Below are 16471 nucleotides of genomic sequence, written 5' to 3' on the forward strand. Positions count from 1 at the left end.
GCTTGCGAGGATCGTTCAAGTAAAGGGAAATAGAATATATAATTGTAAAGAGACAGTGGGGGGAAGGGCGATGCAAGTGAGAGGTTAGGGTAGGAATATGGGGATGGACAATTTACTAAAGTCCACGTGAAAAACCATATGGAAACATACTGCTGTAGAATATTTCTAAATACATATGCATATAAAATAAATCCAAATGGAGTCTCCAAATAAAAGAGGAGATAAAGCCCCAATTAGACATCTTTTGCTAAACATGAAACCTTCAGTTATACCTAGTTGAGTCAATGGACAAAAGGGCAATTTAGGTATCTCAGGTAGAAGAGAACTCAGAGATCCTTCTGGGAGTATCTCAATTTTACACATCGCTCATGCATATTAACATATGGGGCTTATTACCACTTTTGTTGTCTTTTATTTAAGTGTAAATTTATTCAGTGATTTCTTTTGGTAGCACAACATACCAGCATTTGTCTTACATAAAGTCTCTTCATGATGACTCTTACCTTGAATTATTTCATTTTCTTCTAGACCATTTCCTATGTTGGATGACTGGGCAGCTTTCTGCAGTGGATTAGGGTAAAAGACACTCCGTCACGTGATATTAGTAGTGTAATTTCAAAAGGTCTCATTTTCTATTTCTGAACATACCATGATATTGGACTTTAAGAAAATTGTTCATGAGAATATATGCAGTATATATCAAAAACCATGGTATTTGAATGGAGAATCTTATATACACAGTCAAGTTTAAGTCTTTCATTTCCCAATTACATACAAGAAATATAGAATAGAGGAAAAACATCCATAGACAGAGTAATGCCTGATGTGTATGTATCAATAAAAGTAATTATTTTATATTACAATGCATAAAACTAATTTGTTCTTCTTAGTAAAGTTGGAGAATGTTAATGACACAAATGTTCACATCTTTAGTAAGGCCATTCCTCTAGGACACGATTAATATTAATCATGAGGTGTTATACAATGACATTATTTGTGTGGTTAGGCTTGATAGGAGATATGTATTATGTTAAAAAGCATTCATGTTATATCATGCTGATTGTGTAGTGAAGAAGGCAGAATGTGCTTAATTTCGGTAAAAGTGAACGAACAAAACTGACATATTTCGTTAATTTCTTATAGATGGTAAATCTGGATCAAAATGATAAGCAGACAAGTTATTTCCTATGTTACCTTTAGACAATAACATTAGACCATTATGCAGTTTTAATATTTTGCAAATGTTTCTCAATGAACAGAAATCTTCCCCAAACACCATTTCACATTTTTTGCATGTTTAATAGAATCAACAAATCTTGCTTTCTCGTCATTCAAGAATTTTAAAAGTTATGAGAATATGTTGTCCACTATTCTATATGTACAGTAATGCCATCCTATTTGACAGTTACTGAGTGGACACTCCCTCATCTTCTAAAACATGTTAGGCTTCATACTTTGATCTCTGATATCAAAATACCATTCTCACTCCTACCCTGTATTAACGACAATTTTACCTAAATGTCTCTCTGTACCATATGTTTTCTTTATGACAAAATGCACCTATCTGAACTAAAACAGTTGCTTTTTACTTGTTTTGTGTTCTATTACTATAGCATATTAGGCTTCCCTCTGAAATTCTCAGTTCTTGATTTCTCAACATAGAGTAGATATTGACTATACAGATTTATGTAGGTTTAAAATATTAAAAATGTCTTCAGAACATACTCATACTTCAGTAAGTACCTAACATTGTGTAAAAGGGAAACTATAGTGTCTTGAATCTATTTGAATTCTCTACATTAACTCAACTCCCAATATATATATTAATTAAGCATATTGGACAATAATGTGGAAATAATTAATTTTCTTCATTGAATTGAGCAAAATAATTGAGTTTTTCCTTCACAATGAAGCCTCTTTTATGGAATCAAAAATTCTTTCTGTTGGCAGATTAGTTGATTATATGTCCATATTATCTTCTCAAATGAGGACCTTGAAATAACCCAATGACCATAAGGAAAAAATTTCTCCTTGACATAACTGAGTATAATCATCACATAACAAATTTAGTTTCTGCAGGAAGAATCAACTTTATGAAATAAATCCAACTCTGAAGTCACAATTTTATATCATCCACTATTTTAAATAGAGAGCCATAAGACTCTCCAGCTACGTAAAGAGCTTAACATAAAGCACAAGTAATAATCACATAATTATTTACTAAATTACTTATAAAAGACAATGATTAGCTGTGTGACTGGATTCTAAGAATACCCTGTGTTTTATAATAGGTAAAAGACTTTCACTTCAATGTTAAATCATCATTGATGGACTGAATATAGTAGCCTGAAGTGTAGTTTCTTTTGGCCTATGGTAAGATCATCAAACCAAACAGTAGTAAGTGAGAAATTTAAATTTAAATAGTTACATACCAACTTTTGATAGTCTTCATTCTTATTATAAGCATTTTCATTTTCCAGTTTTAAATCCGGTATTGTTTCTAATTCTAGTTCTTCTGACATATCCACATATTTTATTTAAAAAATAAATATAACAATTAGATACACAATTTTCTATGACAATAGACTGAAATACATTCATAATTAGAATTTAGAAAAAAATTTACTCTTATCAAATATTTCAATTAAATGTACTTTATACATGAATATTTACATGCTTAGATAAATGCCCAAGTTGTAGAAATACCTGTATATCACTTGTACAGAAACTGCATGTTGCCAGCTTCAAGACATCCAAATACTTGACTAATTCATCTAGTAGTAACACACCTCTCATAAATGACCAAGCTCTCTAAAATCTACATTTTCAGACGTCATCCATTTTTCAGAACATTTATCATGTGCTCACACCCACAAGCACATTCAAAAATGTACAAATTAAAGAAATTGGAGAAGGATTATGAAATAATTTTTTTTATTGAAACTGGCAAAATAGTTTTAGTTGTAAGGCCCTATTGCTCAAGACTCCACACTTTAGACACAGAATTTGGAGTAATTTAGCTGGACCTGACATAGAAACCTGCTCTCCTACTATGAGAACATGCTATGCAAAGTGCCAAGGGAGATAAGCAATCAGTAATCCCACCACCAAGATGTTGAAAGGCCTGGCAAGATAACGCTCATGGTAGGATAGCGACACTTTTATTTTTGGGGTAATCAACAGCTGTCCTATCGGTCCGGAGACCCACTCAATGAGAAATTCATTCCTGGTACTGGGAAACTAATCAACTATCCATGGATGGAGAAATCATAAACACTAGGAGTCATCAATTACTCCCGTTTTCTTATAACAGTATACTTACTGTGTTCTAAATATGGTTTTTATAGTCACGGTTATACCACAGAAGAATGTAGCTGTCATTTCTCCTCAAAGAATTTACTTTACACAGTACATAAAAATATTACAGTATATACAATTAATCAGACTCCAAGGAGTGACCATAATATGCCGCAACTCCACTTACAAAGTCCTAAATCTAAAGATCAGGAAAAATAGCAAGAATTGGGTAGATAGATTGTAAAATCAAAGTACCAGCACTCTTGAAGCTACACAGCATCTTCTATGCATGACTTAGATATTGCTACCACGAAATTTCAAAAGTATGATATCTGAAAAGACACCTATATAAGGACAACACTTGATGAAATGCTACTGTGGGTGAAGTGAATCTCACAATGCACAACCCCTAGATGAAGATCTGTAGGCAATCAGTGACTGATAAACAAAGAAAAATCAGGTGATTTTCCAGAGATGAGCTCATCCTAGGAGGATAATAGGTTGTGCAATTCCAGTGATCAGTCCTAAACACATGTACATACAAGCAACACACTAAACAAATACACACAAGCATGCATGCACTTACACACACTCACACACGCACAGAGACACAAACACACATGCACACACATATTCACGCATGTACGCACGCATACACACACACACACACACACACAAAATAGTGTGTCTTTACTAATAGTATAGAAGTCACACACATAGTTACTAAGGACTTGAGCACAGGAAAGGTTGTAGGAATAGCCAGACACCTGAAAATGATGTAAATATAGTACACAAGCATGAAATTATCAAAAGCTAAATAAAATAAAAGGCAACTCTTTTACTGACATTCTTATTTCAACCTTTGGATGAAAGTTTTTCTTGTCTACTATTACATTTTTACTTTTGTTTGATTTAATATGTATTACGTGGGTTATTTTATTTGGCTAAGGTATTTGTTGCCATGTTTTAAGCAAACCTCTCTGCCAAGTGATCTTACAAGTTAAGCATGTGCATTACCTTCTTGTTCTTCTACATTTTCATATTGTTTGGAAGCTATTGGTAAGTCATCCACACCACTTTTCAGACTATTCTCAGGAATATCTTGCTAAAATAATGAAAATAATAATGAGAATATAGTTGAATTTCCTATTTTGAATTCAACTAAACTTAAAAATAGGATAAAATATTTTCATAGATAACCTTTTGCATGCTCTTGAGATCAACCTGTCTTTTTACCCCATACAGTCACATATTCTAAAATCAAGCCTTGTAGCAGAAATAGAAAAAGATTATCTGCAGAATTCAATAAAGAACTAAACTCATAATATGAAACTTACATTCCTCACCAAAAATTAAACAGTGAAAGGATACATTTAAGTAATAATAACTGTTAATGTGCTTGCCATATCAAAGTATTTGATTTAAAAATCAATTCCTTGAGAAAATCATTTTAATATTATAATAAGGCCCTTTGGTTAGTATGAAAATACAAACTACGCCAGGTGGAGAAGAATTGAAATATTTTAGAATTAGTTTTGTTTATGAAAAGAAGGATGTACAAAAAATAGTTTTGTTAAAATCTTGATAGAGAGAAAATAGTTTCATAAAATTAAAAAGCAATTAGTGATTCTTCTTTGTTTACATAATGCATGTAATCTTTCAATGAAATCTTAAACTCTTTCACAGTAAAAAATGGGTATCATTAGAGCATAACAAGCATTAACATGAAGGGAAGCATCAGAACATTCATTCTATATCTGGAATGTTCCTGGTGCTTATTTATACTTGAAATAGTAGAGAGGTCCTTATGCAATTACACACTCAGCATTTTTAGTCATTTACTTGTGAGATAGGTAAGAAAATTTAAAGTTCACATAGATTCACTATTCTCTAAATGGCATAACACTAATGGTTATCACTTCATATTTAAGTCATATGAACTGGTAGTTTTAATTCAGAAAGATTCTGTGATGAAACATCAATGTCATTATGTCAGCTGAGGATTTGTAAGTCTTCAAATACTGTTGAAATATATGTCAGTCTGGTCCCAACATTCATAAAACACGTGAAGAAAGGAATAAAAAGCCCTATTGACTATATGCTGAAATCCACATTTGAAGAATTTATGTATAGCTTATCACAATAAGACTTGAAGGACTGGGTGTGTGGTTGAGTGGTAAAGAATTTGCCTTGCATTCACTAATTTCATAGTTGATGTAATAAACGAAAAAACAAAAAAGAAAACTACAAAACTCTAATCACAAGTGATCTAGGACACCCAGAAACAAGAAGCCTAACCTCAGAGTGATTTTGGAGATTTAAATGAGCAATGAAACCACTGTGTAGACATCCTTTAAAATTTGAAGTGTTACATATGATGCAAAGAATTTCAGGTTACTTTTAAAGATTTTGAGTGCAAAAATAAGATGAAATTGAAATTTTGCCTTTAGCATTGGTTATCAAAGACCTTATTCTAGAACTTTCTACAATTAGGGGGAAACATGTATACCTCAATTATATGAAGAGTTTTTTCTTCCATTTTTGATTTAAAAATTTGCATGTACAATATATTTTGAACATATTTTCCCAACCAAAATACTCCCAGATTATTCCCCATCTACCTACCCCCCAAGTTTATAATCTTTCTCTCTTAAATCTACCCCCAAATTGAAAATACAAACTTACAACCAATAAGACAAACACGCCACAAGAGAACAATCAGCCCCCAACAATACCACAAACACAAAATTGAACACTGCTTCCTTTGTGTTGATCAACTTCCCCTGGTCATAGTGTCTTCTCTGGAGTGCCTTTGATATACCCAGTGATGCTTCAAGTAGAACACTGACTTTTCCTTTTGCCAACAGCTATCAATTACAAACTGTGTCCTGGTTATGGATGGCAGCCTGTGTCTTCTTCTGCCTCTTAGTGCTGGCACCCTGTCTTGTTGGAACCTGGGCAAATCATCTGTGTATGGGCGTAGTCTCTGAGTTCATATGTGCATTGGTCTTGGTCCTGTTGTGTCTGGAAGCCAAAGTTTCCTTGACCTTATCCATAAGCACTGGCTCTTATAATCATTCTGCTTCCTTTTCTACATAAACACTGAGCCTTGATGGAGGAGGTTTGATGAAGACATCCAATTTATGACTAGGTGGTCCAAAGTCTCTCACTCTGCATTTTGACCAGTTGTTGATCTCTGTGTTGATTCCCATCTACTGCAAGAGAAAACTTCTATAAGGAGGATCGGGAAAGGTATAGTGACATGTCTCTAGGACTCATTTTCTTGCTGTATTCATTCAGAAGAAGAGTAGCATTGGGTTTATCCATAGGCCCATACCCTACATTATCACGTTATTGGCCCCTTTGGCAGTGTTAGGTTTGTATTCCACCTTATGCAGTCTCTAAGTCCAATGAAAAAGTTATTTGTTATTCCCATAACATTTATGCTACTATGGGACCAGCATATGTTTCCGACAGGTCACTGTTGTAGGTCACAGGGTTGTAGTTGGTGATATCGATGATTACCTTTCTCCTCTGTGAGCAGGAGGTGTATCTTCTAGCACCACGAACATTAGTTAGAAGGTGTAATGATTCTATTTGGGCACAAATCCATCTACTCTATGTTTGGGTATTTAATATGTGGTTTTTTCACCAATAGGGTCTTTCTATTTGGTTGTGGAGTGAGACCAAAGGCCTTCACCATAGCCTGTTATGTTTGGATAATTCTATGTGCCTGTAGAATCATCAACAAATGGTTCAGGTCAAACTGGATGGCCACATGCAGAAGAACTAAGTAGATCCATATCTATCACCCTGCATACATCTCAACTACGAATGGATCAAAGACTTCAACATAAGACCATAAACTCTGATTAAGATAGAAGAAAATGTCTGGAAAGGGCTTGAATTCATTGTTACAGTCAATGACTAACTTTCTGAACCAGATACCAATAACACAGGCATTAGAACCAAAACTAGCAAGTGTAACTTCATGAAGATGAAAAGCTTCTCCTTAGAATAGAACAGCATCATGTAAAAATTTATGGCATGGAAAATGAATAAACCATTGCCAATTATACATCTGATAGGGGATTAGCATCTAAACCACAAAGAACTAATAAACTGAAAATCAAGAAAACAAATAACATGTTCTAAAAAATGGGGTACAGAACAAAGCAGAGATACACAAATGCCTGAGAAACACTTCAGTAAATGTTCAACATCCTTAGTCATCAACGGAAATGTAAATCAATGCCCCTCTGAGATTTCATTTTACCTAAGTCAAAATGGTCAAGATCAATAAAACAAATGACAGCTCAGCTGGGGAGTATGCAAGGAAAGGGAAACACTTGTTCCTTCCTGAAGGAAGTGCAAACTTATACTAGGATGTGAAGAGCCTTCAAACATTCTTTTTGTACCTCATTATATACCCATTGGCAGCCTGAGACAGAACTCATTAGGAACATCCTTGAACTCTTGGAAAGTTCAACCTGCCTCTGTCATCTGAATTTTAGGATAAAGACTGTGCCATGATGACTGGATCCAATATTTTATGAGAATGAATAATGCAAAGCTACAATTATACTTATTTTGAGAGAAAGATTTTGTATTTCTACATTTTAATCACTTTAAATAATACTTTTTTCTAGATAAAGTACCAAAATGCTGTGGGATGGTCTTTCTGTATGCTGTGAATATATGTTGCTCCCATGGGTTAATAAATAATGCTGTACTGGGCTATGGCAGGTCAGGATGGAGCCAGGCAGGAAAACCAAGAGAGACAGAGAAAGAAGAAGGGTGGAGTCAAGGAAGATGCTGCAAGCTGTCGGGGGGAGCAAGATGTAATAAAATACAGGTAAAGCCACGAGGCACATAGACTAATAGAAATGGGTTCATTTAAGATATAATAGCAATAAGCCTGAGCCATATATCAAACAGTTTATAATTAATATAAACCTCTGTGTTTTTATTTGGGACCAAGTGGCTGCAGGACACAGGAAAACTTCCATCTACACCAGACTTGAAAAATTGTTTTTAAATGTTAGTGTCCTGAGTAAGAGGGTGTTTTTTTTTTGATATTTTTATTATTAAGAAATTTTCTATTCAGGTTACATAATAACCACAGATTCCCCTGTCCTCCCTCCTTGCACCCCCAGCCTTCCTCCCCAACCCACCCCCCATTCCCATCTCCTCCAAGGCAAGGTCTCCCATGGGGACTCAGCAGAGCCTGGTATATTTGGTTGAGGCAGGCCTAAGCCCCTCCCTCATGCACCAAGGCTGCTCAGGGTGTCCCACCACAGGCACTGGGTTCCAAAAAACACACTCACACACCAGGGACAGATCCCAATTCCACTGCCTGGGGGTCTGCTAACCAGTTCAAGGCAAACAACTGTCTCACCTATCCAGAGGGCCTAGTCCAGTCCCATGGGCCTCGACAGCTATTGGTGCACACTTCATGCATTTCCACTAGTTTGGCTGGCTCTCTCTGTACATTTTCCCATCGTGATCTCAATGTCCCTTGCTCATAGAATTCCTTCTCTCTCTTATCAATTGAACTACTGGAGCTTGGTCTGGTGCTTGGCCATGGATCTCTGCATCTGCTTCCATCAGTTACTGGATGAAGGCTCTATGATGACAGTTACGGTATTCACTAATCTGATTATCAGAGTAGGCCAGATCAGGCACACTCTCAACTATTGCTAGTAGTCTAAGGTGGGGTCATCCTTGTGGATTCCTGGGAACTTCCCTAGCACTCTGTTTCTCCCTGTTCCCATGATGTCTTCATTTATCATGGTATCCCTTTCCTTGCTATCCCGTTCTGTCCCTGTTCCAGCTCAAACCTCCCATTGCCTTATGTTCTCATCCCCCATTACTTGCCCTCCATTACTCCCCCTCACCCTCAGTTTGCTCATGTTGATCTCATCTATTTCGCCTTCACTGTTTGATCTATAGGGTCTTCCTTGTTAGCCAGCTTCTTTGGAGTTGTGGGTTGTAGTCTGGTTATTCTTTGCTTTACATTTAATATCCATTTATGAGTGAGTACATACCATATTTTTCCTCTTGAGTCTGGGTTTTCATCCATTTGCCTGCAAATTTAATAATATCATTGTTTTTACTGCTGACTAGTACTCCATTGTGTGTATGTACCACATTTTCTTTATCCATTCTTCACCTGAGGGGCATTTAGATTGTTTCCAGTTTCTGGCTATTATGAATAATGATGCTATGAACATAGTTGAGCTTGTGTCCTTGTGGTATGATTGAGCATTCCTTGGGTATATGCCCAAGAGTGGTATAGCTGGGTATTGAAGAAGACTGACTCCCAATTTTCTAAGAAACCACCATACTGATTTCCAAAGTGGCTGTACCAGTTTGCACTCCCACCAACAGTGGAGGAGTGTTCCCCTTCCTCCACATCCTCTCCAACATAAGCTGTCTTCAGTGTTTTTTATCATAGCCATTCTGACAGGTGTAAGATGGTATCTCAGAGTTATTTTGATTTGTATTTCCCTGATGGCTAAGGATGTTGAGCAATTTCTTAAAAGTCCTTTGGCCATTTGAGATTCTTCTGTTGAGAATTCTCTGTTTAGGCCTGTAGCCCATTTATTTGGATTGTTTGGAATTTTGATGTCTAGTTTATTGAATTCTTTTATATACTTTGGAGATCAGCCCTCTGTCAGATGTCAGGTGGGGTTGGTAAAGATCTTTTCCCATTCTGTAGGCTGTCGTTTTGTCTTATTGACTGTGTCCTTTGCCCTACAAAAGCTTCTCAGTTTCAGGAAGTCCCATTTATTAATTGTTTCTCTCAGTGTCTGTGTTATATTTAGGAAGTGGTCTCCTGTGCCAATGCATTCTAGGCTACTTCCTACTTTCTCTTCTCAAGTTCAGTGTAACTGGATTTATGTTGAGGTCTTGGATCCACTTGGATTTGAGTTCAGTGCATGGCGACAGATAGGGATCTATATGCAGTCTTCTGCATGTTGACATCCAGTTAACATGTAGTTGACATCCAGTTAACAGTTTTTAAAAGTTTGTATCATGAGTAAAAGATTTTTTAAAAGGTACTTTAAAAACTAATGCTAATTTCTGTGCCCTTCAATACATGGGTTGGATATGTAAGCTACCTTAAGTAACATAATGAATAGGTTAGTCTACATATTTAGAGAAGCCTGAAAATTATGTAAGTCATGCTATAAGAAATAAAAATAAAACTACTAATGTTTATTTGTCCAAATATTCCCAAATTTCAAATTCCCTCCACTGTGGTAAAACTATACAAACTAATTTTTCTGTGATTACTTATTTCTTATCTCATTTTTGGCTTTCAGAACCTTAAAGTAATTAATATGTTTTGGTACTTTTCACCATCAATATAGTAATATTGTCATAATTTTATTAAAAAATTCTAGCCAATTTTTCATCTAAAGTGATGACATTTTGACAACTGCTCTATTATACCATTTCAAACTCCACAAAGAAGAAATTCAGCACAAGAATTTACCTCAAGAAGGCATTGATTACCTGAGTTTTCAAATTAGCTGTGTCCTCCATTGTTGCACACACGGAAATCAGTGACTCAGATTCAAAGTGATGTCTTTGAAGCAAAACACACAACAACAAATAAGTGAGTAGTGGACAAAAGCATTTGTCCTGAATGTTTAGTTATTTGAATAGCAGATGGTGTTTCTGTTGTTATTAGACATCTGTTTTATAAAATTTGTTCAGCTGTTAATTTCTGTCTCCACTTCTCCTAATCTCTGCATTTGTCAAGAAAGAGTTCCACATAGTTCCACATCAAATAGTGTCAGTCAATATATTTGTGGAACCTGAAAATCATTTGTTTTGAAAACTGTCCTGATGATTGCATGCAAATTACAATGAATTGCTCACATACTCTTTAATCATTAATTTAAATAAAGGTAATAGCCCCAAATAAAGCAAAACAATAGTGTCCTCATTCTACTCTATTAATAAAGCATAAAACTATATAACTACTAAATGGCAACCTTCATTCTTGAGCATGGAAAATACCCATTGAAAGGAAACCATCACATCCATTCATTGTAAAACAACTAATAAAGTCATGAAAAAGATGTGAAATCCTTGAACATTAAAGTTATAAGTGAACAAACAAATGTGCACATTGAGGTTTGAAATCCTCTTATCATGGGTGTTCAAACATTAAAATGTAATAATTCAGTTATTACATTGGTAGAGGCTGATTGAAAAACTACCAAGCACTTAAAAACCTTCATATGTGCTCGGTTGATGGCAGAGACTTCTGGAAAAGCAGATCCCTGGGACTTTTGCCTCTGTTTCCCTCTATGTTCTCTAGATGTCTTCCTTATATAGGATACCACTCCTCGTTCCCTCTTTTGCAGTCTTCAGTGATGCTCTCTGGCCTTTAAATATTCATCCCAGGAAGGTGCAGATTCCTGAAAGTACAGGCTCAAAGAACCTGAAAGACAGCTAGTTCCCTGGTTCAGGCAAATAAGCTAAATGGAGGGTCAGCAACACACATCCCAAGCCTAGATATGTTACAAAATTCTATGATTATGTTCTGCAATTCCAATCTGAAAAGGACAGGAATTTGGCAAAGGTAACAGGAAAAGAAGCAGTGGCAGTGGATCACAGATATTTTTCATTTCAGCCCTTGGTTCTGAACATTCTCTAGCCCACCCTCTGTGATACCACATTCCCGTTTTCTATAAAGACTTCAGGTTGCTCAAGTAAGTTTCAACAGAAGAATCTATTTGTCATTACTATCAATTAAGCACAAAAGGTAATATAGTTTCCAAATTACGTTCAACCCTATCCATTCCCAGATGATTTTCACCATCCTGTGTCTATGTAAATAACTTTATTGTCTTTAAAAAACTAATCACGAGGCCAAACTCTTAGTCCTATTGGCCTCCATGATTTTCCTTTCGAAATTGCCCTTCCCCTGTTAATGTCATTCAAATCATCCACCATTAGGCTACTTTTAATGCCATTCTTGGAACACTTGACTCATTCCCATATTTTCCTACAGAAATTCTCAATCAAATACTGGTCAGTAAGGACTGGTCTTTTAGTGAAGGAATGCATGGGAATCTAAATTGGGCCATTTGTATTTCCACCTCCATAGAATACTGTGTTTTAGTTTTGGCTTCTCCCTCAGAGCAACTGTTTATGTATAACGTTGGATCTAGTTTTCTGTGCTCAGGATATTTTTATTAGTTTTCAAAATTCCTTAAAAACTACAAATTTTTCAGATCTGAGATTTTCTAATAAAACAAGAAGCAGTACCTGGCAGTCAAAAATTCTAAACTATAGGTCAAGAAACATGAGGAAAAATAAATGTACAATAAAAAATTTCAAAATTCTTAGTGTCATGGGGAAACAAAGACTTGATGAAATGAGAAAAAAACTCTCCTGTACCCAGGCAGTCCAGTAGTTTGAAGAGAAAACAAAACTGAGTATAAGTTCATAACGTCTCTTAAATAGATGCTCACTTGTATCAACATAACATGGTATATGTGCACATGGACTACCATTCCAATAATGTAATTCCAAGCCTTCTGTCATCTTGCTCATTTCAAACCTATGGCACTACAGACACAATAAAGAGAGGTTTCCCCCTCCAATCTTGATAGCAATGTAGTGTCTAAGAACAACTTTCAAAAGAAAAACTATGGAGGTTTTAGATAGGTTTCTCAGGAAAACTCTAATCCAGAGTTGACACATAAGGAAAACTGGCTTTCTACATGAGATCATCTCAATGTAGTCACAGGAACAAGAGAGTGCACAGGCTGACAGTTCAGTCAAGAGATGGCAACTTGTTACCTATGGGATTCATAGAATTAATCAAACTCTCTGGATGACCTTTGCTAAAGTAGTAAGACACTTAGTCACAAGGATATGAAAGCTTTAAAACATATGATTATATTAATGCATCATGGACACTAAATAAATCAGATGGAATCAGTGAAGAACACAATATTCAATAAACATTAGTTCTTTTCCCTGGTTCTAATTATAAGTTAACATTCATATTCAAAGACCTTAAAATCTTACCCCGATAAAAAGACATCTTCAGGCTGATTTCCTATAATTGAATGAAAAGTAGACATATTTCAGTCGATTATATTAGTCTATAAAATACCGTAGGGTAAATCTTCTAGAGTAAAAAATCTTCTAGGGTAAATAATAACTATGGTACTGGAATATAACAAATGCATCAGGAAATCTTCACCTCCTTTGGATTTATTGAATAAAAGAATGAAAGAAATTATCAGCATTTGATACCTCAAAGTAGGTGACCATGTATACTGACAACAAGTCCAACTAATGGCAAATAGTGCCGTTGCCAGAATCAGTGCCTATCATCAATAAATAGCAAAGAGAGTAGTTTTCTGGAAGAATGGTACCAGGATCAATTTGAAGACAGCATAAATATTTTGTTATAACACAACAAATATTCCCCAGATGCACGGCTGCAATCCTTTAGGTAGGGATGAAACAACCTATCAGAGAGAACCTGAGGCAATGATCATTGTACTTATCAATCTCCCCTAAAATTATGGAAACCTATCTGGACAAGGTTTCTCATAAAGACTTGCAAGGTATCAGAAAAGAGAGGTAAGGTGAAATTAATGCTGCCCACCCTCCTGATCTCCTCTGTGGTTAGGTTCTAATGAGCTCTTTTAGATCTGGCTATAGTTTTCATTCTTACCTATGATACAATAAGGTAGAACCACAATTGCTATTGTCACCTTTGGACATAACTACTGGTAAGATCCCCTCCTAAAGAATATATCTATTCTGCACATGGCTAAAATACAGAAAATTAAAAGTATGTACTAGGAAGGCTAGGTCCGAGAAAGTTGCTTTGGAGGTTTGTTTATTATAAAACTATAAATCCATATGTAGGTATCTACATATATATCACTTAATAACTCACTTAAGATCTTTCTACTGGGATAGAAACCTAGTTCCCTATGGTGGTATTTTATTTGTGCTGAAATGCGATTTTATTTGTATGTTAATAAAGATGCCTGGAGGTCAGAAGTAAAACCGAGCCACTAAGCAGAAGTCAGGTGGTGGTGGCACATACCCTTAATCCAATCCCATGGCAGGTAGAGTCTCTGTGTGGTCAAGGACACAGCCAAGGAGTGGTGACCTGAACCTTTAATCCCAGTACCAACCATAGAGACCTGGAGGTCTGTATAGACAGGCAGTGACAGGGAAGTCATGTGGTTGGGTTTAGAGCCAATGAGAAGGCAGAACAGAAAAGCAATAAAAAGACAAGTCACACAGGAAGAAGGTCTCTCTCTCTAGAGAAGAGACAGCAGCCAGGTATTAAGATAAGGCTGTCTGGGCTCTTCACTAGTGCTCTCATCTCTTGGACTTTTAACTCTGTAGTTGGCTCTGTGTTTCTTATTTACTAAGACCATTTAGAATTTTGTCTACAGTTCTCCTTTTATATAAAATAAGAAAGACCACACATGGTGAGATCCTATTGACATTACCCTTGAGAAAGTATCTTCCCATGGAAAATGAAGACTGGAAATGTGCCCAAGTGGCAGAGCACCTGTCTTGCAAAAATAGGGTAAAAGATAAAATGGGATTGTGGATGGATAGTCAAGTATTCTCTGGTGTATGAGTGGCTTCATATTTACTGATAAGCACTATAGATATTAACGACTCACAATAAAAACAGAATTTAAATCTGGAATTAGTAGACTAGTTTCTTCTTTTTTCCCCCAAAGAAGAGGTTCATTATTTACTTCATCTACAGTATTCACATTCTAAAGGTTACTGCATATGGGAAAAAGCCATGTGAAAGACTTGACTACAGTTTGGAAAAGTATGACCTCTGGAGATTGCCTTTTGGCAGTCAAGAGTCAGTTTGGCAACACAAAGCAGGAAGACAAAAATAAACAAAAATAAAAATAAAAATAGGGTCATTGGAGTAGCAAACACATAGAGCACCTCCTTCTTAAAGTATGAAACCTTGAGTTCAACACCTCACAGATAAGAATATTAATTTCTAATTATACATTTAGGAACCAGACCATTGCCATACAGTAGAGCCAGAAGTAATCACCGTGTATATAAACATTTCAGTAACACTATGTGATATATTTGTTTAAATGGAAGAATTTGAATACAAAATTACCATTATTTTAGGTTTTGCGCCACCTTTATTGAATACGTCTCTTTTTGTCTGTCACCCCCCAAAAACTGCCATCAGTAAACTCACACCTGGTCCAGATCCAAGCTGACAACCCTCTTTGTTTGTGAGCCACCATTGTTGGGCAATTCTCTTTTTCCATTTCCCATCCTATTATCCCCTACTACTATCTCCAAACCCACATGCCTTGCTTAAGAAATGCAGCAGGCATGGCCTCCATGTTTCCTAGCTACCTTTGCTAGCTAGGTGGCTACTTCATTTTCTCTGGAAGCCAACAATCCTATTCCAGACCCAAAGCTGTGAACCCTCTGTTGCAGGAATCCTAAATGTTATTTTAATTAAAAAATGGAGCCAGATATTGGGGAAAATGCTGAAAGATCAGAGAGACAAAGAAACAAGTCATAGCCAAGTCTAACCTCGCCAACTCCAGGAATCCTCTGACTGAATGCCTCTGAGTACTCAGCTGAAAGCGCTCCAGCTGAAAAGCCTCTAGACAAAAGGGGTTCCAGCCAAAAAGCCTTTAGTTCCTGTCTCCTCATGCCTTATATACCTTTCTCCACCCAGCCATCACTTCCTTCCTAGTGTTGGGATTAAAGGCATGTGACTTCCCAGTAATGGGATTAAGGGTTGGTGCCACCACTGCTTGCCTCTCTTTCTCTCCTAGACTGATTAAATCTCATGTAGTCCAAGGTGGATATAACTCACAGAGATCCAGATGGATCTCTGCCTCCTGAGTGCTAGGATTAAAGATGTGTGGCACCACTGCCTGGCCTCTATATTTAATCTAGTGGCTTGTTCTGTCCTCTTATCTTCAAGCAAATTTTATTAGAGTACACAATATATCACAACCTTTTCTGGGTAAGTCACTTCTTCCCTGTTCTGCCCCCACATTTTTTGTTTGTGGCTGTCACCATACACAGAAGACTAGGTCCAGATCAGTGGCTGCAATAGATATAATACTGAAAATTTCAGCATGCCAATTAGAAAGTTCAGAGAAAA

General features: G+C 36.2%; 1 protein-coding gene and 1 long non-coding RNA gene across 2 annotated transcripts in view; both read right to left on the bottom strand.

Annotated features, from left to right (window-relative positions):
* LOC131902133 (POTE ankyrin domain family member A-like) overlaps positions 1–16471 on the bottom strand; it is a 44871-nt gene that overhangs the window by 16351 nt on the left and 12049 nt on the right. Inside the window, exons 7-11 of the mRNA XM_059253163.1 lie at positions 13354–13384; positions 10819–10891; positions 4315–4402; positions 2433–2515; positions 504–561 (exon numbers count right to left, since the gene is read on the bottom strand). Coding sequence (XP_059109146.1) covers positions 504–561; positions 2433–2515; positions 4315–4402; positions 10819–10891; positions 13354–13384 — 333 coding nt within the window. The remainder of the gene's footprint in view (positions 1–503; positions 562–2432; positions 2516–4314; positions 4403–10818; positions 10892–13353; positions 13385–16471) is intronic.
* On the bottom strand, positions 5122–9338 carry LOC131902132 (uncharacterized). Its single transcript, XR_009377020.1, has 2 exons — positions 9195–9338; positions 5122–6512 (listed from the first exon to the last, which is right to left on the bottom strand). It is a non-coding gene; the product is annotated as an uncharacterized LOC131902132 (long non-coding RNA).

This window comes from Peromyscus eremicus, unplaced genomic scaffold, assembly GCF_949786415.1.
Source record: "Peromyscus eremicus unplaced genomic scaffold, PerEre_H2_v1 PerEre#2#unplaced_2716, whole genome shotgun sequence".
Classification (NCBI taxonomy): domain Eukaryota; kingdom Metazoa; phylum Chordata; class Mammalia; order Rodentia; family Cricetidae; genus Peromyscus; species Peromyscus eremicus.